The 24,929-nt window shown below is 46.0% G+C and overlaps 1 protein-coding gene and 1 pseudogene across 5 annotated transcripts in view; one reads left to right on the top strand and one right to left on the bottom strand.

Annotated features, from left to right (window-relative positions):
* Positions 1–18,642, bottom strand: part of LOC149345705 (uncharacterized) — a 139,551-nt gene extending 120,909 nt beyond the window's left edge. For all 5 annotated transcript variants that reach the window (XM_089586209.1, XM_089586211.1, XM_089586210.1 and 2 more), the window contains exons 1-2: positions 18,398–18,642; positions 7,146–7,299 (exon numbers count right to left, since the gene is read on the bottom strand). In XM_089586209.1, coding sequence (XP_089442335.1) covers positions 7,146–7,211 — 66 coding nt within the window. In that variant the 5' untranslated portion in view covers positions 7,212–7,299; positions 18,398–18,642. The remainder of the gene's footprint in view (positions 1–7,145; positions 7,300–18,397) is intronic.
* Positions 3,572–4,973, top strand: LOC149345706 (kelch domain-containing protein 3 pseudogene; annotated as a pseudogene).
* Positions 18,643–24,929: the final 6,287 nt, after the last annotated feature.

Raw genomic sequence — 24,929 nt, 5'->3', positions numbered from 1 at the left:
GGTGTGCCGCAAGGAAGCATTTTGGGCCCACTTTTATTCATAATTTACATAAATGACATTGCAAGCTGCACAGATAATGCTACATTCGTTTCGTATGCCGATGACACAACCATTTTTATTACAGGCAACGTGGAAACAGATCTAGAAATAAAGGCTAATAAGACGCTGTCTGACTTAGAACGCTGGTCCGCGATAAACTGTTTAAAAATCAACCCGAAGAAAACAAAAGTAATCTTGTACACGCCTAAAGGTAAGATGTTGACAACTAATATGAATTTGTGTCTGGGCAGTGAGCAGTTAGAGATAGTGGACTCCGTTAACATCCTTGGGGTGCATTTTTCAAGGCACCTTACCTGGAATGAGCATGTTGATCACCTACAATCAAAATTGTCATCTGCCATTGGTGTCATTGCTCGTCTGCGTCGTATTCTCCCGACCAAGGTAAAATTAATGTTGTACAATGCACTGGTGGTATCTGTCATGCAGTATTGCATTGTGGTGTGGGGCACAACTGGCGTGACAAACTTGCAGAAACTACATTTGCTACAAAAAAGAGCTGTACGTTACATAGCTGATGTCCATTATACATACTCCACAAAACCACTTTTTCCAAAATATGAAATTCTTCCTGTGTTTTGTTTTTATAATTACAGGTTGATGTTGTGCTACAAAGGTTTTGTAAAGTTTGGCATTGATTACATAACTCATCTGGCAAAACTCCAAGAAAACACAAATATTCGTCAGACCCGACATAAAGAAATGTGGTTTGTATACACCCCGAGAACCTCCTATGATGAACAATCTCTATCTTATACATTACCTTCGCTGTTAAACTTACTAGACCGACAAAATTTTGATCCCTCCAGAAACCGAAACTGTCGCATTAAACGTTTTTGTCAACTTCTTCATTTGCAAGACTAAACCATGCATTCCTATTCGCTAATTTTGTTCACTAATGTTGCTTATGTGTGTTGATTTATCTGTATTACCTTTTGTTGCTTCTCCGATTGATTGCCGTCTTGTTTCATTCTGTATTACCCGTTGCTTTGTGATATTTTTTTCATTTTTGTGTAAGACTGGCCGTCATCCTGCTGTCATGCCAACTAACAAGGGGTCGGGACCTCGTCAAGCTGTTCGAGCTTTTAGTCCCGTACTCCTCCTTTTCTAAGGAAATAAAATGATTGATTGATTGATTGATTGATAATTTAATTTTATGTAAAACAAATCCTTGCGCACTTATATAATATGTTATGAAACTTTTTGTCGAGAGCTTTCAATAAATTTTTTTCCCAGGAAACTTGCTAGCATGCATGCCATTGGCCTGTCTTGACATCAAACTATGCAATAAGGGCACAATTATTATACTTCCTATCATAGAAGTTGAGTTACAGGGTTTTGAATTTGCAACTTCACAAACAGGAAGAAACTGATGATTTCAAAATCCTATAACTCATCTTCTATAACAAGCAGAATGATAATTTTACTCTTATTGCATAGCTTCGTGTCAAGAGGAACCAATGGCATGCAGTCTAGCAAGTTCCCTGCAGTAGAATTTCTTTCAAACCCTTGGCAAAAGTTTCCTAACATACTGCATAAGTGCATAGGACTTGTTGTACATAAAATTAAATTACATATTTGGAATCAGCATGCAAAAATGCATGTTCCCTGAAGATTTCATAGTTGTGACTTCATTAATAAAAATTTATTTTGAAGACCCCCTTCCCCCCTTAAGCTCTGCACAGGAGCATTGAAGACCCAGGAATACGACAGCACCTACCTCACTGAAAGTCTTAGAGGTGAGGTCATGCTGTCACGTGTGCTGACAGTTGCTCATGTAACCCCTCATGCAATGTCCCTTACGGACCCTTGAGAAATAAACAAACATGTGCACATGCCAGAAATAAAATTCCATTCAAGATCCGCAGAACCATATTGATGACATCCACGCGAATGTTGAGATAATACTTCAAATCATCAGCATGGCTACCACGGCTACAGCGACGCTCACCGAATATGCCTCATTTTCGCCAGTAAAGACGCATGCTGCATCGCCACGTGCCACCGCGCCCTGCTGACACCAGCAGGGTCACCTCGAGCGGGGCCTCTGAGCCCACTACCCGATACTCTAGTTCGCTGTTGTACCCCATGGAGTTAATATACTGACTCTAATATACTGACTCTAGAGGGAAAGCTGTGCATTGAGCCCATACAAGCCAGCGGGCAACGCATGAACGCCAACATGATCCCACGGTTTGTGTGTGTTGCCAGCTGTTTAGACACTCACTAAATCTGGACAAAGAACAGAGTTGGATCCTGGCAACGTAGTCCATGGGAAGATGGCAGTATGCAGAGTAGCTCTCGACTGCTGTAAACTGCTGTAAACAACGGGAAAATCGACGGGTTTGGAGCATTTCTGATGGTATGCAGTGTCGCATACCGACTGTAACTTCATATGGGTACCTAGTTTCTTCTGAATTGTCATTTGAAGGCAAGTACCACGATTGTGATCCACTTGGAGTGTATTTCGTCCGTTGAGCATGCGGGAATTTGCATATCCTCTGCTGCCGAGTGCAGATACACGTCGGAAATTTGCTTTGGCCCCAAAAAGACGAACACAATTCCAAACGGAAACGAATTCCCAAAGTAAATGGTGCAACTGCTCTGCCTGGTTTTTTTTTAATGTTCAGGGTTTTGTTATAGTAAATGTTAAAGGTTTGTTAAACTACCGTGGGCCTCTTGCATTTTTTTTTATCGTTCTCCTTTGCCGAGGAAGATGGTGCGTGCCTTTTCTGGCATAGGGCGAGCTCATAATGGGAATCGGGGAACAAAAGCAGCAGGGAGCGCTCGACACCAGCAAAACCGATCATGGAAAGGGGGCGCTGTGTAAGCATGTCTTGTGTGCATTGCACTAGATGGCGCCACCGCCCCTGCAAGAACTGTGTATGTTGTGTGCAGTACGATAGGTGGAGCCACCGCCTTAGAGTGAGCTGTCGTGTGTGTTCGTGGAGAGAGGACGCTCCCGGAACAATGGTGTATGCAGTACGGCCAGACGCCGGTAACCTGTAACCAATGTGAATTAAACTACTGTTATGTTACCTAAACACAACAGGGGGCAACGCCTCGTGAGTCATATGAGAACGTGAAGCACTTCGAGGAAAGTGGGCGCGGCAGCCAGCGCAGACGTGTTCTCGTCAGCGAGCAGGCAACCTTTGTCGTCTTACAACAGTGAAGTCCCTCTCAGACTTGGCCTCCCGTGTGAATGCGGGGGCGGGCGCTTCGCCGACCAGTGGCGTCATGAACTCCCTCCCCTTTCGAAGTCCCCGTGTGAAACACGCACTTCACACCAGATTTGTCGAGGCAGCCGAGGGGACGCGGTGGTGCAGGAGCACCTCGACAGTTGCGTTGCTGGGTGGTTGGCACAGGTGTAGCTTCGAGATATGAAGGTCACCGATAATGAACAAAGTGCCCTTGAAAACCCTGTCTCCAGAGTTCTGTGTGCGAAGGCACCATTCGAAAATGTTTCGGAGAAGACTGTGGAGAGTCAAAGGTGAGATTTGCAAAGTCAGCTCACATGGCACCATCCGGCACTGGCATCAAAGCTTACCGGGGAAAAGAAGAAGTGGCCATGAGATTTCGAACCCCAGCTTGTGGCCTCGCTGGTCGAGAGAAACAGAAGGCGCGGCAGCTGTCCAGTAAGCAGAAAGTCGTCACAGAGAGATGTGTGAACCACGGGGCAGTAGCAGTCGACGATAATGTCTACTCGTTTGGTGGCCTTTCCACGGGTGAGGACTACATCACTCGCAATTCCATTGACGTCCATGTTCTGGACCCCGTATCCCTGCAGTGGAGACCGCTACAGACAGAGTCCAACCCCGACAACGTGCCCTTCAAGAGATACAGCCACAATGGTGTGGTTTACGGCGATTGTGCTTATCTCTAGGAAGGGAGAGACGACAACGAGCACTGCAACACCTTGTACTGCTTTGACACCTATGCAAAGATATGGATGAGAGCGAAAGCATGCGGCCAGGTACGATCGCCGCATGGATCATAGGCTAGCGCATGTTCGTCTTCGGCGGCCTCTATAAGCAAACCGTCTCTCCCGAGACATGCCCACCCTCAACTTGGAGAGCATGCAGTGGCAGCATCTGCGCACCAATGGCGAGCCACTAGTGTGGCGGTGTTTCCACTCTGCGTCGGCCACCAGTGACCGCATGTACATGTGGAGAGGCCGCAGTGATGCTCACGGACCGCTCAAGAGTCACGACGAGGTCTACTGCAAACACCTCGCCTACCTGGACACGGTTACCACTAGCTGGGTGTATCCACTGGTAACTGGCCCGGTCCCCGTGGGCCATCGAAGCCACTCCTCCTTTATTTACAGCGGAGAACTGTACATCTTCGGCAGCTACACCGGGACCCTGATGACCCATTTTGGAAACATACATGCACCAGTACAGCCTTGAAACCTCGCGGTGGAGCTTGGTAAACAATCAACGGCCAAGGCCCATGTGCAAGAAGGTGCCACTGCTGCGTCATGGTCGGTGACAGGCTCTTTGTCTTTGGTGGTACGAGTCCGAGGACCAACCACGGCAACCATCTGCACATCGGCAAGTTTGTCTTGAATGAGTTCACACTCAGAAACCATTCTGATTTGTCTGTCCTTGACTTTGCACCTACACTGAATACTTTGTGTATACTTGCCGTCATAGATAAAGGCCTGAATATCAGGGATCTTCTTCAGGATATTGTGGGGTATATCCGACAAATGGCAGCAGCCAATCGGCTGGCAAGGAATCTACTGTAGTACAGTCAAACCTCGATATAACGAACATGCATATGACGGATTATTGAATATATTGAACTCTTCCGAAATATTTTTGTCAAACACATGTATTTTTAACTTCCTAGAGCGAACCCGGTTCAGCATAAAACGGATATAGCGAACTTCGCTACGCCAAGCACTACTAGGAGGCAGGCTTTGCTGCACTACAAGTGTGTTATGTGGTGCAACAAACGTTCCGGACTACCTCACAGGCGCTGACAGCGCCACAGATGCTGCCTCGGCATTGAGAGTTGCAGCCAAAGAAATCGGTCGCATCTCACAATAGCTGACAGCGCCGCTTCAGCAGCGACTCGATCGAATGTTACTTTTGCCCTTTTGAGTCTTTTGCATTTTAGTGTTAGCAGTGGCGTGGCCGTTTTGTGGAGGCTGCGTCGGTGGTCGTGTCAAGTGTGGTGCACAGGTGTGCGTAGTGCTGTGATGACGGTGAACGTGAAAAAAAAAAGAGCAACACTGACATTAAAGACCAAGCTTGAGATAATTCAGCGCGAGGAGAACGGCGAAGAGAAGTGCGTTCTTGCGGACTTATTTGGCATCCCAAGGAGCACTTTTGAGTACCATTCTGAAGAACAAAGCTGTCATCAAGGCACAAGCACAACAGACCACACGGACAAGTGCACAGCGTCTTTGGCCCCCTGTGTTCAGCGATGTGGAGAAGGCACTCTACAAATGGTTTTTGGATGTCAGAGCTTGAAACATACTGGTGTCGGGACCGATGCTACAGCAAAAAGTGAAAGACTTTGCCTGTATCCTCGATATCGAAAGCTTCGTCGCCAGCTCCGGATGGCAGCAAAGGTTCAAGGCACTCTATGACATCGTAGGCAAAACGATCTCTGGCGAAAGTGAGATGGTTAACTGCGAGAGCATCAAAAAGTGGTTGGAAGAGGAGTGGCCACAAATCTTTGCACAATATCAGCCCAAGGACATTTTTAATGCGGACGAAACGGGCCTATTTTGGCAGATGCTACCCAGGCATACCCTTGACGCGCGTAGAGAGCCGTGCCATGGCGGAAAGCAAGGAAAGGCCCCGATCACTGTTTTGCTTGCCGCCAACATGGACGGCGCTGTGAAGCTGCGACCCTTCGTCATAGGGAGATTTGAAACCCCGAGATGCATGAAAGGGGGCCACATACTGCCCGCACAGTATGCTTCCAACAAGAAATGTTGGATGACGCGTGAAGTTTTCGCGAAGTGGCTGCATGCTTGGCGCTGCGAGCTTGTGTGCGAGGGTTGCAAAGTGTGCGTCCTCGTTGATAACTGTACCGCACACAACACAGATGTCGCACTCAATAACACTGAAGTTCGCTTTCTTCCGCCTAACTATACGGCCAAGCTGCAGCCTTTAGATCAAGGCGTCATCAGGGCCTCCAAGGCATCGTGTAAAAAACAGCGCTTGCAGACAAAGCACCAGAACGAGAAGGACACACCACTGTCCTTCTCGTTCTGGTGCTTTGTTTACAAGCATTGTTTTTCACACGATGTACCCCAACCAACTCGCCCAGCAACGCTCCTTCAAGGCAGCTTACAAGAGGAGACTGATTGACACTCTCCTCGTGAAGCCTTGTATCAAGCAGGACTTGAAGAGTGGAGAGCACTCGAGGCGTTCCCAGCCGGCACGCAGGCCTGGAAGCTGTCCAGGGGGTATTATTGCCTCAGCCCAGCTCGACCAATCCCTGGCGCGTTTTCCCTATGCTTGCTTTTGTGTGTGTTGCCTCAACTAACTGTGCCTTGTAGATGGTGTTGTGGTTGATCATAACAACCCAGTGGCGCCAGGGGAGAATAACTCAAGGAGCTCAAGATTCTCTGCGGGCAAGAAACCAAGGAATGCAGTATATGTGAGAGTGCAAAGCAGGCATTAAAAACCAGGCAACCGCATTCAAGAAATTCGCAGAGAACTGCAATTCTGTTGCCCTAAATGCCCCACAATCATACAGCTGAGTTCATACACAAGCAGCACTGCATCCACTGGTATATTAGCGCTCACGAGAGAACAGCGCACATTTCAGCAAAGACATTTGTTCTCATCTCCAACTGCCTAATCGCTCGCCGTTGTAACGCGATAAACCGGGGTGTGTCTGGATGAACGAAAGCAGTTGGGAGCAGATACCAATCATGTCATTCATGTCTTCTTCAGTTTGTTTTCGTGCCATGCACTCAACATGAAACATTCATCTGCTCCGGCCACGGTCAACCCTGCGATGCTGGGCTCAGCAACTTAACGCCTGAGCCATGACGGCACGTAGCTCGGATCAACAGAGGGTCAGCCGACCTCTGTATGTGAAAGTCAGAAACCTGTACTTACCGAAGACACATTAAACAATGTTGTCACCAACTTTAGGAACCCACTTGTTGTAGAAGTGGAGCACATAGACCCAAGGAATTGGCCTCTACTTGGGCTGCGCTCACCATGACCGAGTAGCAGAAGGATCGGCTGGCTTTTCCTGCCCTCCCTCAACCTGCAAGGTGATCGCCAGATTAGAGAAAGAAAAGAAGAAACGCTCAAATGTGCACACAGTAGCTTGCAGCTATTCATCATCATCATCAGCCTGACTTTGCCCTGTCCTTTGCCAGTTGCGGCCACTGTATCCCCGCAAACTTCTTTAGTTTATCCGCCCACCTAACTTTCTGCCGCCCCCTGCTAAGCTTGCCTTCTCTTGGGATATCCACTCCCCTACCCTTAGGGACCAGCGGTTATCTTGCCTTCGCATTACATGCCCTGCCCAAGCCCACTTCTTCCTATTGATTTCGACTAGGATGTCATTAACCCGTGTTTGTTCCCTCACCCACTCCACCCACTTCCGGTCTCTTAATGTTACACCTATCATTTTTCTTTCCATAGCTCGCTGCGTTGTCCTTAACCTAAGCAAGGCACAAAACTATCAGGTGGGTAATCACTCGTTTAGACAGCCACTTTTCCCAATTTATTTGTTTGAACAATTTCCATGCTACTCATTTTTATCCACATTCTCCATTTGTGTGCTTCCACAGCACCACAAGCCATGTAATGGCCCAGGCAGGAGCGGGCGACAGCAGTGCCCATTCAGAGACAACACTAAAAGCATGAATGAGAAGGGAGTCCACAGAACAAAACACACTCAGTGTGCAGGGAAAAAGCGTGCAGTGGCACCTCAGGTCAGGGAGAGATGCGGTGGAAAACATCCCAACACTGTATGTAGCAAGGAACAAGAGTGCTGCAAAGCAGAGCTAGGGAAAAAAAAATAACACAGGGAAATTGAGCACATAAGACCCAGTGAAACACCACCTATGTTGGCACAACATTTCTAACAAGATGTATCAGAAAAACACTGCATTAAAAAAAAAGCAGTCACACAGTTACCACTGATAAATCTGCGATTACAAAAATCTGAAGCCAATAGTACCACACTAATCCTATGTACTGCTATCCACTGCTTTGGCATATCATGAAGTTCATCCTCTGCCTTCCCATGGTGTACAAAACAAACTATAGATTAATATTAAAAATTCTTCTTTTCATTTCCCTTATCTATAGGGGCAGACATTTTGGGTTTTTGTTTCATGAATCCTTGGAAAGGTTCCGGTTCCATCCAGATAAGGGTTAAGTGTAACACACCATAATGACTCGCCTGTTCTAAAATTAACAGCAACAAAAAATCCTAACAGATGTACAAATCAGTAAACAGTGTTATACCTAGGGACGCTTAAAAGATACGCTGACAACTGTAGCCAGTCTTTGCTGATAGTAAAATCCACTCTTTGCATACCTTGGCACCGCGAGAGCTGACTCATTCACACTTGCATCCACTGACTCACACTCATGGCGATGCCCACCACCGCTCAGGACCACTCGCACTCAAAACTAACCACTCACGTTAGCTCACACTCATGTTCACTCACTACGAAGTTTGCAGTGCATGTTTGTGAGTGGATAGCGTCCTGGAGTTTTCTTTTTCCTAGTTTGCTGACAACTAATATTTAAATCTTCAAAGATAGAAATCATGCAGTGCGTTAAAGTTCTTTGGAGTATATTTTTCCGAACACCTGCAATGGGATGATCATGTAAATTCTGTGCTGAGTAGGTTAAGCAGTACGATAGGAATAGTAAATCGAAACAGATGTCTTTTACCTGAGAGAGTTAAGTTAATCATATACAGGTCTCTGTTCGCATCCTACTTAAATTATTCATTTCTAGTGTGGGGCACAACCACAGAGGGTAATCTAAACAAGTTATTAATAGCACAAAAGAAATTTCTACGCACTATTGCTAACATGCCATTCCCGCAATCTACCGCACAGCTTTTTAAAGAGTTCAGTATACTCAGAGTTAGTGAGGTTTAGGTTATCACGAGAATATATTAGTCAAAAGCACGGAAGCAATACCCTAACTGACATTGCCAGACTATGCTTAGCCGATCCAGTATACACCACCAGGTCTGCTCCATTTTGGAAAATATCTACCTGCCGGACTAATTACGGTCGACAAATGCTGCGCGATCAGTTACCACGGATGCTAAATGACTACATAAATCAGGGTATCGACATTACTAAACTGACACTTTCTGATTTCATTGCCATGTTCACCTGCTGAAACTAATGAATCTTACTCTATTTTGTGTACCATGTGATATGCGCTAAATTGGTGTATGTATTAGCAAAACGTTCAGTTGGGCGAGTTGGTAGATATTCATGATGTAAACATTGGTTACATTGGTCAGACCGGGCGTTGCCTTAACAAGCGCCTACAAGAGCACAGGAACAACTTAAACAATGGTGATGACCTTTCACATTTGGTCAAACATTGTCTAGAATGTAAAGTCATGAAAAAGAAAAAGAAAAAATGCACTGCATTATTCAATCAAACACGTGTACTATACACCCACAGTGATCAGACGACACGAGAAGTTGTCGAGGCTTTTCACATCGCAGGGGATCAACTGAATTGCGTCAGCAAACCATCTGTTTTCCTTTGCGATAAGGAGATGAATTTTCTCGGGAGCACCTGACGAGTGTTGCGTTTCATGGTTTTTAATTTTTTGTGTTGTTTCTTCCCTTTGATTGTTTCTTCATATATGAAGGTTTCAGTGAATAAACCTTTTAGTTGCGAGTCAGCGCTCGTCCTGTGTCCCTTCTTTTCTTGTCCCTTGTAGTTCGCGCTGTTTACATCATGAATTGGTGTATGTAGTTTGTTTTAAGAAGTTGCATGTTTGTAACACTTGGTACGGTTCCATTTTTATTGTTGCGTATTTTGCTTTGTTTTTGTGCTGTTCTCACTGCTGCCAGTGCTTGTTGTGGGGCCAAGGCCAACTCAAGCCGTGCCTGAACGGCTTTTCCCTTGGTTCCTTTTTTTTTTTCACTGTATAGTGAGAAAAGAAAATAAAATAATAGTCAACTGTCAGTGGGGATGCCAGATTTACTGCCCCAACTGATGATGCTTGTGGCTCCCCCTATCATAGCCTGGCTAGCAGTGATGAGCCACCCGGAGCTTTGTTGGGCTATACGGTCAATTTTCACAGTTTCGCTGCTCGAAGAAAGTGGTCATTTATCACGCGTCTTGCAGCACCCAAACCAACGTTATGCACACGTGCTCCCACACTTCCTGCTGACATGATGAGTGCCTGTTTAGCAACAGCTAATATGCTTAAACAAGTTTCTGAACGGTGTCCAAGTACCAATCGTGAACCTCAGGAGGGTTGGTTGTTGGGCTAGTTGGTATTGTAGATTTAAGCTCATAGTTTTCCAGCACGACGGCCAAAGAAGGGAAGAAGAAGGACGAACACAGTGCTCACTGACAACTGTTTATTTAGCGATGTACATGCAGCTTAAGGAGGGACGAGGGTCTTAAAACTGACCTTTTTATTTATGGCTAGAATCTCGTGAAATTTTGCACACACATGAGTTTTTCTCTTCAGATTCCAAATATGTAGTCATAATTGAGCTGGTGGTCTTAGATCAAAGGTTATCTTAAATTCTAGAGTGTAATTAGGTAACTTCTTACGCAGCTTTAGTGAACTTCCTCACTGCATTTTGTTGCTTTTAATTACACGAATTGATAGCCAGCGAATTCCCATACCCGATGACAGTCTTATATTTTTTTTTATTTAGGCCACGTATAAATAGCAACTGACAATTATTTTAACGAGTTGCCTCTCGACGCAGCATATCAGGATGACATGCCTTTGGAGAAAAACGAAGAATGTCATCGGGTATGGGAACTCTCTGGCTACCAATTCATGTAAATAAAAGCAAGAAAATGCAATGGGAAATTTAATTAAAGCTGTGTAAGAAATTACCTAATTACATTCTAGACTTTGTAAGATTTAAGACCACCAGCTCAATTATGATTACATATTTGGAATCAGAAGAGAAAAACGCATCTGTGTACAAAATTTCATGAAATTCTAGCCATGAACAAAAAAGTTAGTTTTAAGACCCTCGTCTCCCCTCAAATGCACTCAGATCAGCGAAGGTGCACATCATACAAGAAAAAAATAAATGCATCCCACCTTTATCACAGAAACCATGAAACAAATGACTTTTCCGCATTTTATAAAATGACAGAAGTATCGCTAACACATTGTGAACAAGCTTTTTTCGATATAATACGCCTCTTATCGTTTTATGTGTGGTTTTCAATCTGCTTCTGCTAAGAATCTTCACGTTTCGAAATCTCTGTGTACAATCCCTGCAAGTGCTGCAGTGCCCAACAAGTTTGGCACCTTCCACATTTTTCAGAGCACTTGCGTGCTCCCTGAGCCGGTCGTTGACGCAATGCCCTGTCTGCTCGATGTACAACCTGCCACATGCTGGGGGGGATTTCGTACACCACGCCACTAGCGCCTTCCACAAAATGGTTCCTGTGCCTCCTTTTACGGCCAGGTTTTTTATTCTCATCGCCGATTCATCAATCCAACTGGCCAAGCTTCCAAGGGGCTGAAAAAACCAACCATTTTTTTGAGGCCATAGGAGATTTTGTGCATGTAAGGCACTGCTTCAGGCCTTATACCCCTGTCAAGCGGGCAGGTATAGTGCACTTACGGAGTGTCACTGGCTTTGCCACATCTAAACGACGCAAGTGGAGTGTCACTCGCGGAAGAGTGCACTCCGCTAGGACTGCTTTCACGGACCACACTTTGCTGGCCGAGTCCGTAGCCTCGCCATTAGCAACTTCAATACGTAAAGTGCATAAAACGTACTTACAACATTATTTTACATGCTATTACACTATTTTCGGAAAAAAAATATTTGTTCGTTATAGCTACAAGTGAAGCAACAAAACAAAGGGAACGAGATCAGATGCAGCATTGCCGCACGCCGCCATCTTGTTGTCGAAATTCTGGATGGTCTCGGCTGGTCGTGGCTTTTCTTCTATTTCTTTTTCATCGTTAAGAACTGTTGAATCTCATTTTATTTGCGCTGTCACGTTAAGCAATCAATTATTACAAGCCCTTTTTCTTTTCCATTGTCCTCTTCAGAAATTCCACTCGTTTCGTGTCGCCATTTCTTTCTTTTTTTTTACTGCGAGAGCACTCTGCTTTCCCGTTTTGCACCGCGTAGCCCAAAGTGTCACTCGAAATGCCGAAGCGCACTCCCCGTAAGTGCACTTAACTTGTGCACTTGACAGGGGTATTACTTTACCCTGCAGAGGGCACCTTGTCACCTCTGGGCTTCATCTTCTTCGGGAGAGTTTCTGCCAGCAGCCACAACCACCGATCCAAGGAAGCTGGCAGCCTCAAACCTAGTCAACTGACTCCTGAAACCACCTCACACATCCTGTACACACAATTTTCGGAGTGCAGATCCCAAGCAGAGTTTAGCGATCCCCCTCTTCACTATTTCTGAATGGGATGAATTATACAGCAGAAGTTCTTTTTCTGCTCTGGGTGAGTACACCCAGCAAACGTACTTATTCATGAACCTGATTCTTAAATCCAGGAACTGCAGGCTGGCTTCAACCGGGAGCTCGTAGGTCAAAGTGAGAGCTTTATTGTGCTTTTGAAAGTCGCTTAGTACACTCCTCATTGTACCCTCAATGGGAACGGCACAATTTTGTAAGTCATCCACGTATCAAAACACTTTTTGAATACAGTCAATCCTAGATTACTTAAAAATATCATGCAAATGGCGGTTACTGTGAGCTAAAAAGATGTTACATGAAACCAGGGCGACACAAGACCCAATGCAAATGCCCTTCTTTTCCAGACAAAACTCTTCCTCAGTGATAAAAGTACTACACAGATAAAATTCTGTGTATGCGGCCTGTGTGTACATGGCATACAGTTCTGTGTACATGGCACACGGCCTTCTTTGGCCATCTGCCATTACACTGGAAAACTATGACCACAAACCAGTAATGAGCTTGCCTTCATAATCATATGTCTGTGAGTCTGCATGAACACATGGGACATAAGTAGCAACTATGAATACTTTTCGCAGCTTGAGAAATCGAGTTTTTGAAAAGACTGAGTACGTTCCTTCATGGAAAGAAAAATAGCTGGAATGGGCTGCCAGAACAGATTTGCCCCTCAGAAAAAAGGATGCAAGGTTTGGGTTTAGAATAAGGGAGTAATTACTCACTGCCACCCATACAAGCTACAAAGGAAAGCTATACAGCTTTCTCAAAAACGTTGTAGTTAAAGATGCACTGAAGAGGATTCTGAACATTCATACTGGTGAACAGCGCAAAAAAGGCGGGACAACAACAAGACAAGCGCTGACTATCAACTGGGTTTATTGAAGGACGGAAGGGTATATATACAAAAACAAAAACATAACACAAAGAAGTAAGAAGATAGTGTGAAAAGGGCCGTGAAAATCAAAACTTATGTCACATGTGAAGTGATGTAAGCCAATTCCTTGTTGCTAAGTGCCACGGAAGGACTGCTGATGCATTCGACACCTTGCCTGTGGATGTGATGCGCTTCCATTATTTCGCGCGTGAGTTTATCTTTATGGCGGAACAGAACTTCAGTTTTCTTGTACTCCGGTGCGCACTTGCACTTTTTGCAGCGGAACTTTGTGCGCGGAAGCCCGCCGTCCTGTTCCAATTTCCTTTCTTGCTCCTTTTCATGAAGGCATTTGCACTTTTGACAATGAGCGGCAACGTGGCTAAGAGGGTCACTTTTTCTTGTATTTTCATGCTCCATGAGCCTTTTGTTTACGCATCTGCCGGTCTGCCCGACGTAAACAGCACCGCAAGAGAAGGGAATTTTGTACACCACGTTTTCTGCACATGGTACAGAGGGTGAAACATGGCGTACCTGGCAGCCTTCCTTCTTCTCTTCCTTAGCCTGTGCAACCTGCTTGCACATGGAGCTCAGTTTGTGGGGAGCAGAAAACACAACATCGACATCATACCTGCCGGCAACCTTCTTGAGACCGTGAGACAAGCCGTGCGTGTAAGGAACCACCGCTGGTCTTTTCACCTTCTTGCCTTCATTGGGTCGGCCATTTTTTACAAATTTTATCAGCTTTTCGGAAGCCCTGGAAATTATTTCATCCGGATAACCGTTTGCGCGTAATCTGCAAACCTGCATTGTGATGCTATCAGCAGTCTTCTCATGGCACGACTTTTTGATAGCGGATTTCAGGCACGATACCGCTATACCTTGTGTCTTGAAGGTCTTCAGTGAATACGGACGCGGCCTCAAGTTTACAACTGAGGTTCCAAGCGGCAATCAGCTTCAGTTTTTGGATTTGGCTTTAGTTATTGAACGTGGACATGTTTGCTGGTATTATTGCCCGAGGTCTGAAAAACCATTGTTGAATTTTTCTTCGTGTCACTCCAAACTTATAAAACAAGGTATAGCGGTATCGTGCCTGAAATCCGCTATCAAAAAGTCGTGCCATGAGAAGACTGCTGATAGCATCACAATGCAGGTTTGCAGATTACGCGCAAACGGTTATCCGGATGAAATAATTTCCAGGGCTTCCGAAAAGCTGATAAAATTTGTAAAAAATGGCCGACCCAATGAAGGCAAGAAGGTGAAAAGACCAGCGGTGGTTCCTTACACGCACGGCTTGTCTCACGGTCTCAAGAAGGTTGCCGGCAGGTATGATGTCGATGTTGTGTTTTCTGCTCCCCACAAACTGAGCTCCATGTGCAAGCAGGTTGCACAGGCTAAGGAAGAGAAGAAGGAAGGCTGCCAGGTACGCCATGTTTCACCCTCTGTACCATGTGCAGAAAACGTGGTGTACAAAATTCCCTTCTCTTGCGGTGCTGTTTACGTCGGGCAGACCGGCAGATGCGTAAACAAAAGGCTCATGGAGCATGAAAATACAAGAAAAAGTGACCCTCTTAGCCACGTTGCCGCTCATTGTCAAAAGTGCAAATGCCTTCATGAAAAGGAGCAAGAAAGGAAATTGGAACAGGACGGCGGGCTTCCGCGCACAAAGTTCCGCTGCAAAAAGTGCAAGTGCGCACCGGAGTACAAGAAAACTGAAGTTCTGTTCCGCCATAAAGATAAACTCACGCGCGAAATAATGGAAGCGCATCACATCCACAGGCAAGGTGTCGAATGCATCAGCAGTCCTTCCGTGGCACTTAGCAACAAGGAATTGGCTTACATCACTTCACATGTGACATAAGTTTTGATTTTCACGGCCCTTTTCACACTATCTTCTTACTTCTTTGTGTTATGTTTTTGTTTTTGTATATATACCCTTCCGTCCTTCAATAAACCCAGTTGATAGTCAGCGCTTGTCTTGTTGTTGTCCCGCCTTTTTTGCGCTGTTCACCAGTATGAATGCATACCAACTCGCCCAGATCTCAGCCTTACTAAATGAGATTCTGAACATGTCTTTTTGCCGCGGGAACTCAATCCACACGTTCCGACCTTTCTTAGAAACTGCGATTTACTGCCCTGTGTGGCCAATTTCCCCAATTAAATCGAATTAACGTCCGGCTCCCGCCTTTTTTTTTTAATTCTGCCTCGTACGGTGGGCGGAGTCGACCAACGCATGGAGCGCCTTTCACCCAGTCCCGTGGAGGCTTTGCTTTTGCTTTATTTTGTTTTTTAGGTTTCCATCAATAAATAGTTTCATTCGCAGATAATATAGCCTCAAAATAAGCCCGAAGAAATAAAAATACGGGCGGACTATTTGCTACTACGGACAACTGCGTATTACTCTGCCGATGGCAGAGCGGCAAGCCGCCACGGGACTGGCTGAAAGGCGCTCCACGCGTTGGTCGACTCTGCCCACCGTACGAGGCAGAATTAAAAAAAAAAGGCGGGAGCCGGACGTTAATTCGATTTAATTGGGGAAATCGGCCACACAGGGCAGTAAATCGCAGTTTCTAAGAAAGGTCGGAACGTGTAGATCGAGTTCCCGCGGCAAAAAGACAAGTTCAGATTCCTCTTCAGTGCACCTTTAAAGAAGAATTCGTCCTGGTCTGGGGTTCGAACCCAGGACCATTGCTTCACCGGAGCAGTCACTCTACCAACTGAGCTAAAAGGACGGCAAGCATATGGTAGGGCGAGAGTGAATTAATCAAGAACTCTAAGCTGGTTTGTGGGAATATTCCCACTTAGAGTCTAGCCAAACCAAGTATGTGTAACCGGTCTGTGGACGTGCCTGTCACACAGTATGTTCTTAAGGAGGCTTGAGAAACCAGTGCGGCACTCTCGCTGGAAGCTGGTGCATGCAGAGACGACTTGCGTGTCTGTGTGGGCATAGGTGGTGCTGTTGCTGCACCTAATTACTGTCCCGTTGTCTGTCACATCGGTGGTCGAGGAAGTGTCGTTTGTGAAAGAATGAGTATGCAGCCAACTTGTCAGCCATTTGACAGTGTAAGCATGCCCTTCGAAAACGGTGGCGAGAAGGCTATGTGCTTGAGCAGGACTTTTAATGGAAAAAGGCCCTTTCCTGAAATTTCTCAGAGAAAATCGTAGTATCCGGTCCAAAAGATTACTCACGTTCTCCGGATATCAGTACGGAAACAACTGCTGGAATCGGAGTGTGCGAACATCAGTTACACTACTTACAATATTCAAAATGCAAAGCTCAAACGAAATCACACTTCACACAACCATTTCACTCACCCAGTGCCATACACTGGGCACCATGAATCAGCTGAACTATGCCTAACACACATGAGGCAGAAGCTTGCATGCAGTTCCGCGTACATGTTGCAAACAGGGGAGGTGGGACCCAAAGGCGGGTCCACCCTGTCTCCTCATCACGTTTTTGGCTATAGTGCAGCAGTAGTGGTCTATTATTGCAAAAATACAAAAACGAACGAAAAGCTGTCGCCAGCCGGACAATTGCTATTAAATATATCTTAAGCGCCCAGGCTGTGGCAGGTGAAAATAAGGGACAAGGAGATAATGGCAGATAATAGAGATAATAATAAGATAATAAGAGATAATAGAGGGGAGGGAAGCAAGGAAGGACGGGGGACAGCTTTATACAGCATCTACGCTGTTTAAGATATTTAAAAAATATATAAAGAAAGGCAAAAAAGTTTCCTCCACATGCGTGTGAATGTCCAGGCACTGCCTGAATTATAAGCATGCACAAGTCACCACTGCACACATTTAGAACATGGAAATTCTCTGTAAACAAAGCGGTGCGTGCATAGCCTCCATCGCATATTTTTTCTTTACTGCCTTCTCGGTAACGGCAGTTTAAATAGCAGTGCTCACTTTCACTTGTGCAATACATTTAAGGGACACGAAAACTGTCCCCCCTAGCTTGATTCTTATTGGATTTCATTTAGACCCATTTCCCGGGTATAGTAGAATTATGTTCAAACTGTACACCCAACGAATCAAAAAGGTTGGGTTGTATTAGGTTTTACGGAACATAGGCAACTAAGGCCATCATTCACCAAGCTCAAGGTGTGGGAAAAGTTTTCTGCAGAATTTTATGGAAATGTGAAAAATCATCGGTGGCATAGATGGTCTTAAAATGTTAGTATGTACCGCCTAGCGATGAAAAATTAACTTTAAAAATGGCTATTGATAAAAGTTTTAAACAAGATCGGGTCGCCTCAGCCACCGTTCTTGGCTGGGCAAGGATCGCGATGCTCCCAACCAATATAAAGAAAATGCAGGCAAGTTGAGATATTAATTGCACCTCAAAGAGCGTGGACCATGACACACTGTAAGCGATGTTTGCGCTCGATTAGGCCAGTAGTTAAGAGTACAGAATTTACTGAGGCTGGTTTATGGAGACACTTCACTGCGATTTGTCGTTCACGGCGGCACGTAGCAGATTGCAATCTCGTGGCGACGCCAATGCTAGAAGATGATCACGCCTGCACTCGATTATTCGTTTTGGAAGTAGCCAGCGCCAAACTGCACCTGAACTGCCTAAACTGGCTCGGCACATTCGCAGCTACGTCGAGGAACTTTACGGAATTGGGTGCACTGCTTCTAGTGTAGCTAGACAGGTGTCACAAAAAGTGCGAAGAGTCAAGTCAAAACAAAGCCATCGTCTACGCACTTGCTTGCCGCAACAGGCAAGGGCTCCAAAATGGCAAAAGCTCACTCCTTTGACGGGAACACGCTGCATTCCTTCTAAAAATTTTTCACACTGTCAGGATAAGCCGCTCGGGTGTAGGATAAAGGCACTTACGTCAGGTCCGAACGTGGCACTTCTGAGTCGAACGTGCAGCGCGCGACATGCTGGGGAAACGAAGTCACGCGGTGTTCCAATTCATCTCAAATGTCTTCACTGCTTGCAAGTGATGCCGGTAACACGCTACGTCTGGGGTGTCACACGCGACTCTCGTCATTATTTGTCAGCCGTGCATACTCGCGTACTACTATAACCTTTTGCACCTGCTAAGTCTTCATCCTCCATGTATGCCTTGCACATGAGGGAATTTGCATCGAACTTCGCGATGGCCATGCTTCTTCGGATGGATGGATGGATGATAATGGCTTTACCCTTTGTACCGGGCGGTAGCTTTCGCCACCTAGCCTATACGTCCCCCATTGTTAATTTAATTTTCTTTTCCCTTTCGCTCTTACAATATCTAATCTGTCTATCCTATTAGCCTCGAAATTCACGCCTCCCTTGATTTCCGCCACCAATCCTCCAACCTCCCCTTCGTCAATGTCACGCTTTTCCCATCCACTCGCCCGTCCTCCCCAGTAAATCCCAGCGCTATCTCTATGGTCGTTGCTGTCCCCTCTGGGAGGGCTGGGCGGAGTTCTGCGCACCTCAGAACCAAGTGTTCTATGGTCTCCGTTTCCGTTTTACATGCAGAGCACAAAATATCCACTTCTTCAAATTTGGACCTATACGTTTTTGTTCTCAGAGTCCCTGTCCTAGCCTCAAAAAGCAGTGAACTGCCCCGCGAATTATCGAATAATCGCTCTTTTTTGATGTCCTGTTTTCGTGTCCTATATATGCCTAGCGCCGATTTTTCCTGCATTCTTTCTTTCCACATCTTTCTTTCCGACTCCTTTACCTCCACTTTCACGTTAGTCTTTTGTTGCGTCCCATCCCTCACCCGTAAATACTTCGTTCTTAGCTTTCGGGTTCTATTAGTCCATTTTGTGTTAATACTTTTCATGTACAGATACTTGTACACCTTTTTTGCCCACCTTGTTTCCTCCATTTGAGTTAGTCTCTGATCATATTTCAGTTTGCTGATGGCCTCCCGAACCTCGAACGACGCCCAACCCATATCTCCCTGGACTCCCTCATTCGGAGTGTTCCCATGGGCTCCCAAGGCTAGCCTCCTACACTTCTTTGTCTGACCTCTAGCCCTGACTGTACTTCTGATTTCATGCACAGGACTGCATTTCCAAATGTGAGGCCCGGTACCATGATTCCCTTCCATACCCCTCTAACCACCTCATACCTATTATAGTTCCATAGTGCTCTATGCTTCATAATGTCTGAATTCCTTTTTCCCTTGTCCTTCAGAATCCTCGCATGCTCTTCCAGATATTTTTTTCCTTCACTTAGCCATACCCCTAGATACTTATACGTACTCACATGGTCTATCATAGTGTCTTGTATTTCTAGTGGGTCCCCCTTCTCATCATTATAGACCATTATCCCTGACTTCTCTCTACTGAACTGGAGTCCTAGCTTGTTGCCCTCCTCACCACAGATTTTAACCAGTTCCTGCAGCTTATCTCGCTTGTCTGCTAGTAGAACAATGTCATCCGCATACATTAGTCCAGCCAACACTTGCTTTACCCTCTGACCATCCTGCATATAACTCACGTCAACTCCTACCCTACACTCTTCCAACCTCTTTTCCATTTGGCTCACATATACCATGAAAAGCAGAGGTGACAGTGGGCAGCCCTGCCTTAACCCTCTCTTAATTTTAGCTGGTTTTGTAGTTTCTCCCTCCCAGGTTACCACGACCTCATTGTCTGAATATATACGTTGGAGATATTCAACCAGATTTCTATCAGCGCCATATCCCTTCAATTGGTCCCAAAGTTTTTCCTGATTCACATTGTCATATGCCCCCTTAATGTCTAAAAATGCCATCCATAGAGGCCTCCGACTTGCCTCAGCTATCTCTATACACTGCGTTATGACAAATAGATTGTCCTCCAACCGTCTGTCCCTTCGGAAACCGTTCTGCAACTCTCCCAAGATCTCCTCACGCTCTGCCCATTCTTCCATTCTCATTTTCACCATCTGCATTGCTAGCCTGTAAATAACTGATGTGACCGTAATTGGTCGGTAGGATTTAATGTTGTCCCTGTTTCCCTTGCCTTTGTATATTAGTCTCATCCTGCTCACTTTCCAGTCTTTTGGAACGTCTCCTCCCTCTACCACTCTTTCAATGATCTGTCGTAGTTTCAGTTTGCTTTTTTTGCCTAGTATGGTAATTAATCTCATAGGTATGCCGTCTGGTCCTGTCGCTGTTCCGATGGGAACCTTGCCTTCTATTCTGTCCCAGTCCCCTGCTGTTCTCTCCCTAGGCTCTTCCTCCTCTGCCCCATTGCTGTCCCTGCTCTCCCCTAGACCATCCGCCACAGGCTCTGCAAATGCTGCTTCAATTGTTTGTCTGATTGTTTGTCAGGCAGCCTGAGCGCAGGGTTGCCGTTCGGCACATTTTAAAACGAGCCAAAACAACGCTAAATTTAGCGAAAGTCGCAATGTCGTTTATTATAACGTTCTTACGTCTTACAGTCTTGCCGCCATATATGTAACCAAATACAACAGAAGCGATTTTATGAAGGCAGCTTATGTGAAAATAAATATAAAATTCAGTAGCATTTTGAATCAACAAACAACAAAAAATTAAAGCGATCCTGCAAATGCAGCTTAGATGGCTTAGAGGCATGGAGGAAGAAAAAAATTTTTCCTCCATGCTTAGAGGTGTGCGCCCATGGAGGAAGGAAAGAAAGTTTTCCTTCCTCCATGTGTGCGCCAGTCATAGAGTTTCTTACTATTACCTAGAGGGAAAGCTGGCAGCCCGTCTATGGGAGCATAGAGTTTCTTACTATTACCTAGAGGGAAAGCTGGCAAGCCGTCTATGGGAATTTGCGTGGAGACCCCACGTGACCACCTCAGCCACCATGGGCGCTCAAAGCATCATGGGGCGGTGAGCTACTTGTTGCGGAACTGTAACTTTTGGCCAAAAATCAATAAAAAAAATAAAGCTGTTTGATAGCTACAAACGTCCTAACATTCAATATCTTGTGTAATGATTGCAACAAACGAGCAGAAAAGCATTTAAGTGCAAAGTTTGCCTAAAATAAGACATGACTAGCTTTCCTATTGGCCAAGTGATGAACACTAAAAAAACTAATATTTCGTAATTAACAGGCGCACTTTTAAAAGTAAATATGTTTTCAGAAAAAATGTTGTTGTTTAGATACTTTAAGAGGTTTTTTAATGGCATTTCGGAAGAGTAAAACCTTTTATTGGCGTCGTGTGTCGTCGCGTCTTCACTACTATGGCTTTTGCACACTGCGTTCGCGCGAAAGTCGTCTGCGCACACACGAACTACGTTTTCGGAATGAAACGCCTTAGTACTGCCACTCCGTGTTCCCGAAAAACTACGACTGTGCCGCAACAAGTAGCTCACCGCCCCATGATGCTTTGAGCGTCCATGTTGGCTGAAGTGCAGCGCCGCCAGCTTTCCCTCTAGGTAGTAGTAAGAAACTCTATGTATGGGAGTTTGCATGGCGACCCCTCGAGACCACTTCAGCCACCATGGGCGCTCAAAGCATCATGGGGCGGTGAGCTACTTGTTGCGGAACTGCAACTTTTGGCCAAAAAATAATAGAAAAATAAAGCTGTTCGATAACTACGAATGTCCTAACATTCAATATCTTGTCTAATGATTGCAACAAACGAGCAGAAAAGCATTTAAGTGCAAAGTTTGCCCAAAATAAGAGATGACTAGCTTTCCTATTGGCCAAGTGATGAACACTACAAAAACAAATATTTCGTAATTAACAGGCGCACTTTTAAAAGTAAATATGTTTAAAAAAATGTTGTTGCTTAGATACTTTAAGAGGTTTTTTAATGGCATTTCGGAAGAGTAGAACCTTTTATTGGCGTCGTGTGTCATCGCGTTTTCACTACTATGACTTTTGCACATTGTGTTCGCGCGAAAGTCGTCTGCGCATACACAAACAGCGTTTTTGGAATTAAACATCTTAGTAATGACACTCCGTGTTTCTGAAAAACTACGACTGTCTCGCAACAAGTAGCTCACCGCCCCATGATGCTTTGAGCGTCCATAGTGGCTGAAGCGCAGCGCCGCCAGCCGTCGTCGTAGTTCTCGTCGTAGTTCTCGTCGTAGTTGAGGCATAGTCTTGTGTTTTCGTCGATGGAGGACCTTAGTTCTTGCGCTCAGGCGGCTCGGCGATGAGCATTCTTCCCAACGCAAAAATTCTTCTGTTTCGGCTGGTCGCTGGCCGGGTCGGGGTCGTGGGGCGCCGTAAGAGAACCCTCGGATGCCCATTCTCCTGTATGGGCAGTACCGGAGAATGTGACCGGCTTCGCCGCAGTGGAAGCATAGCGGGCGGCACTGGTCGGGTGTTCTCCACTCGTCGCATTTCCTCGGCCGTGTGCGACGCTCGTAGGACGGGCGAGTTGGGGCGAAAAGGCGGCGCTCCACCGCAGCTGGCTAAGGGCGATAGGGGCTTGGGTCCCGTCGTCGAGGTGCAGGACGGCGCACTGCTGCGGCGTAAGTCATGGCTGGAGGCTCCAGAGGCTGCGTGGTAGACTGGAGTCAGCTCCTCCGGTGAATAACTCAAAAGGCTGGCATCACGACTTGCAGGGGTTGTCCGGTACCTGGAAGGCTACCCAGCACCTCCACCAGATGTCACGTTGTAGTGACGGCAGTCGAGTGGTCAGGAAGACACCAGCCAGTCTTGGAAACGAAGCTCTTTATTTGGGCTGACTTGCGCCCGCAAAATAGCTGAATCACTCGGCGGCGGCGTAAGCAACAAACGTGCTCGTCGGTCGTCGAACTACGAATGTCCGCTGCTCGCGGCATCGCTCAATTTAAAGCCGGCAAGGAAACTTCCAGATAGCAGGACAAGATCATCTACAGTAATCTGGAAAAAGCTAGATGCAGCCTTTCATGGCTGCGATCAATCGAGATTAGTCTGGTCGCTTCTCGCGTCACGAACAAAAATGATAACAACCCTTTCCTGCAGCCTTGAGCGTGAACGAACAAACACTACAATGATACGTGGCAATATGATCATGGATATCCCCTGGATGCGACAAATATCCAACCATTTGATCTAATTCACATCCTATGCTAGAGGTACCGAAGCATTTCTGATGATCTATGGAACATCTCCAGTGCATTCCGTGCACTAATTGGGATGTCTATAAGAAGTACACAATATCCAGCACTAGGCATTCTTAGGATGTTCAAAGGACACAAGTGGTTATCTGGGGACCCATCGGCGCCGCATCGCGTACCGATTGGCCACCATACACCTGCATCCTCGCAGTGATCCGCAGGGACGCGAGAAGGTTTAAAAAAGAAACATGCACTGGCCGCAAACACACCGACTGCTGACATTCAAACAGTGCACCGTAGAACTCTGCGCGCTAGAAAGTATCTGTGGTGGGGAGGCAAACCGGAGAGAGAACGAGCGTTCTGGTGACGATGCCGCCAGCAACAACAGAGCAGCCACCGACATGCGTCGCGTCGTGCGTCCGCGGTGCGTCCGTGCGTCCGCGGTTCCATGCACTGTGCTGGAGGCTGGATGACACCCCAGAAATTTAAGTTCAGCGAACTTAACAGCGCCCGTGTGCTGTGCGGTGTCAGTGCGCGTTAAAGATCCCCGTGGTCGAAATTATTCCGGAGACCTCCACTGCGGCACCTCTTTCTCTCTTCTTTCACTCCCACCTTCCTTCTTTTTCTTATGGTGTGGTTCAGTGTCCACTGAGATATGTGAGACTGATACTGCGCCATTTCCTTTCCTCAAAAACCAATTAACCAATTTAGTTATCCAAGATAGCAGACGACGGCGCAGGCCGCGACACGCGACATTGCTGCTCTGCAACGCTGGCTATGTAGCTTTTGTGGCCATCCAGTGGATGCGACAAATATCCAACTGCGAGGTCTAGTGCACATCCATTACTAGGGGTAAAGAAGCACTTTTGGTGATCTATAGCATATCTTCAGTGTGTTCCATGGAAAAATTAGGATATCTTTTAGAACAACATTATATGATCATGGATATCCCCTATATGCGACAAATATCCAACCATTTGATCTAATGCACATCCTATGCTAGAGGTACCGATGCATTTCTGATGATCTATGGAACATCTCTGGTGCATTCCGTGCACTAATTGGGATGTCTATAAGAAGTACACAATATCCAGCACAAGGCATTCTTAGGATGTTCAAAGGACATAAGTGGTTATCTGGGATGTTCGAATGTGGCACTAAAGCCGCCAAAGATATATGGCGCGTCCAATGTCCGCGTTTGGTGGACATTAACATACTTTGCACATCTATTGTTCACGCTTGGTGGACATGCACGAGATCGTATATTAGGCATCTAGTGTCCATGCTTCGTGGACGCGCTCTAGATTTAAGAAATAATCATATTACTGACGTCCTATAGACGTCTAGCGCATCCAAACGGGCCGGTGGTCCTTATGATGCACATCTAATGGACGCCCCCTTTAGGACATGTTTGGA

The sequence above is a fragment of the Amblyomma mixtum genome, chromosome 4, assembly GCF_055824585.1.
Source record: "Amblyomma mixtum isolate Tamu chromosome 4, ASM5582458v1, whole genome shotgun sequence".
NCBI lineage: Eukaryota > Metazoa > Arthropoda > Arachnida > Ixodida > Ixodidae > Amblyomma > Amblyomma mixtum.
Note: the sequence above shows the minus strand (reverse complement) of the source record. Positions and strands in the feature narration are given on the sequence as shown.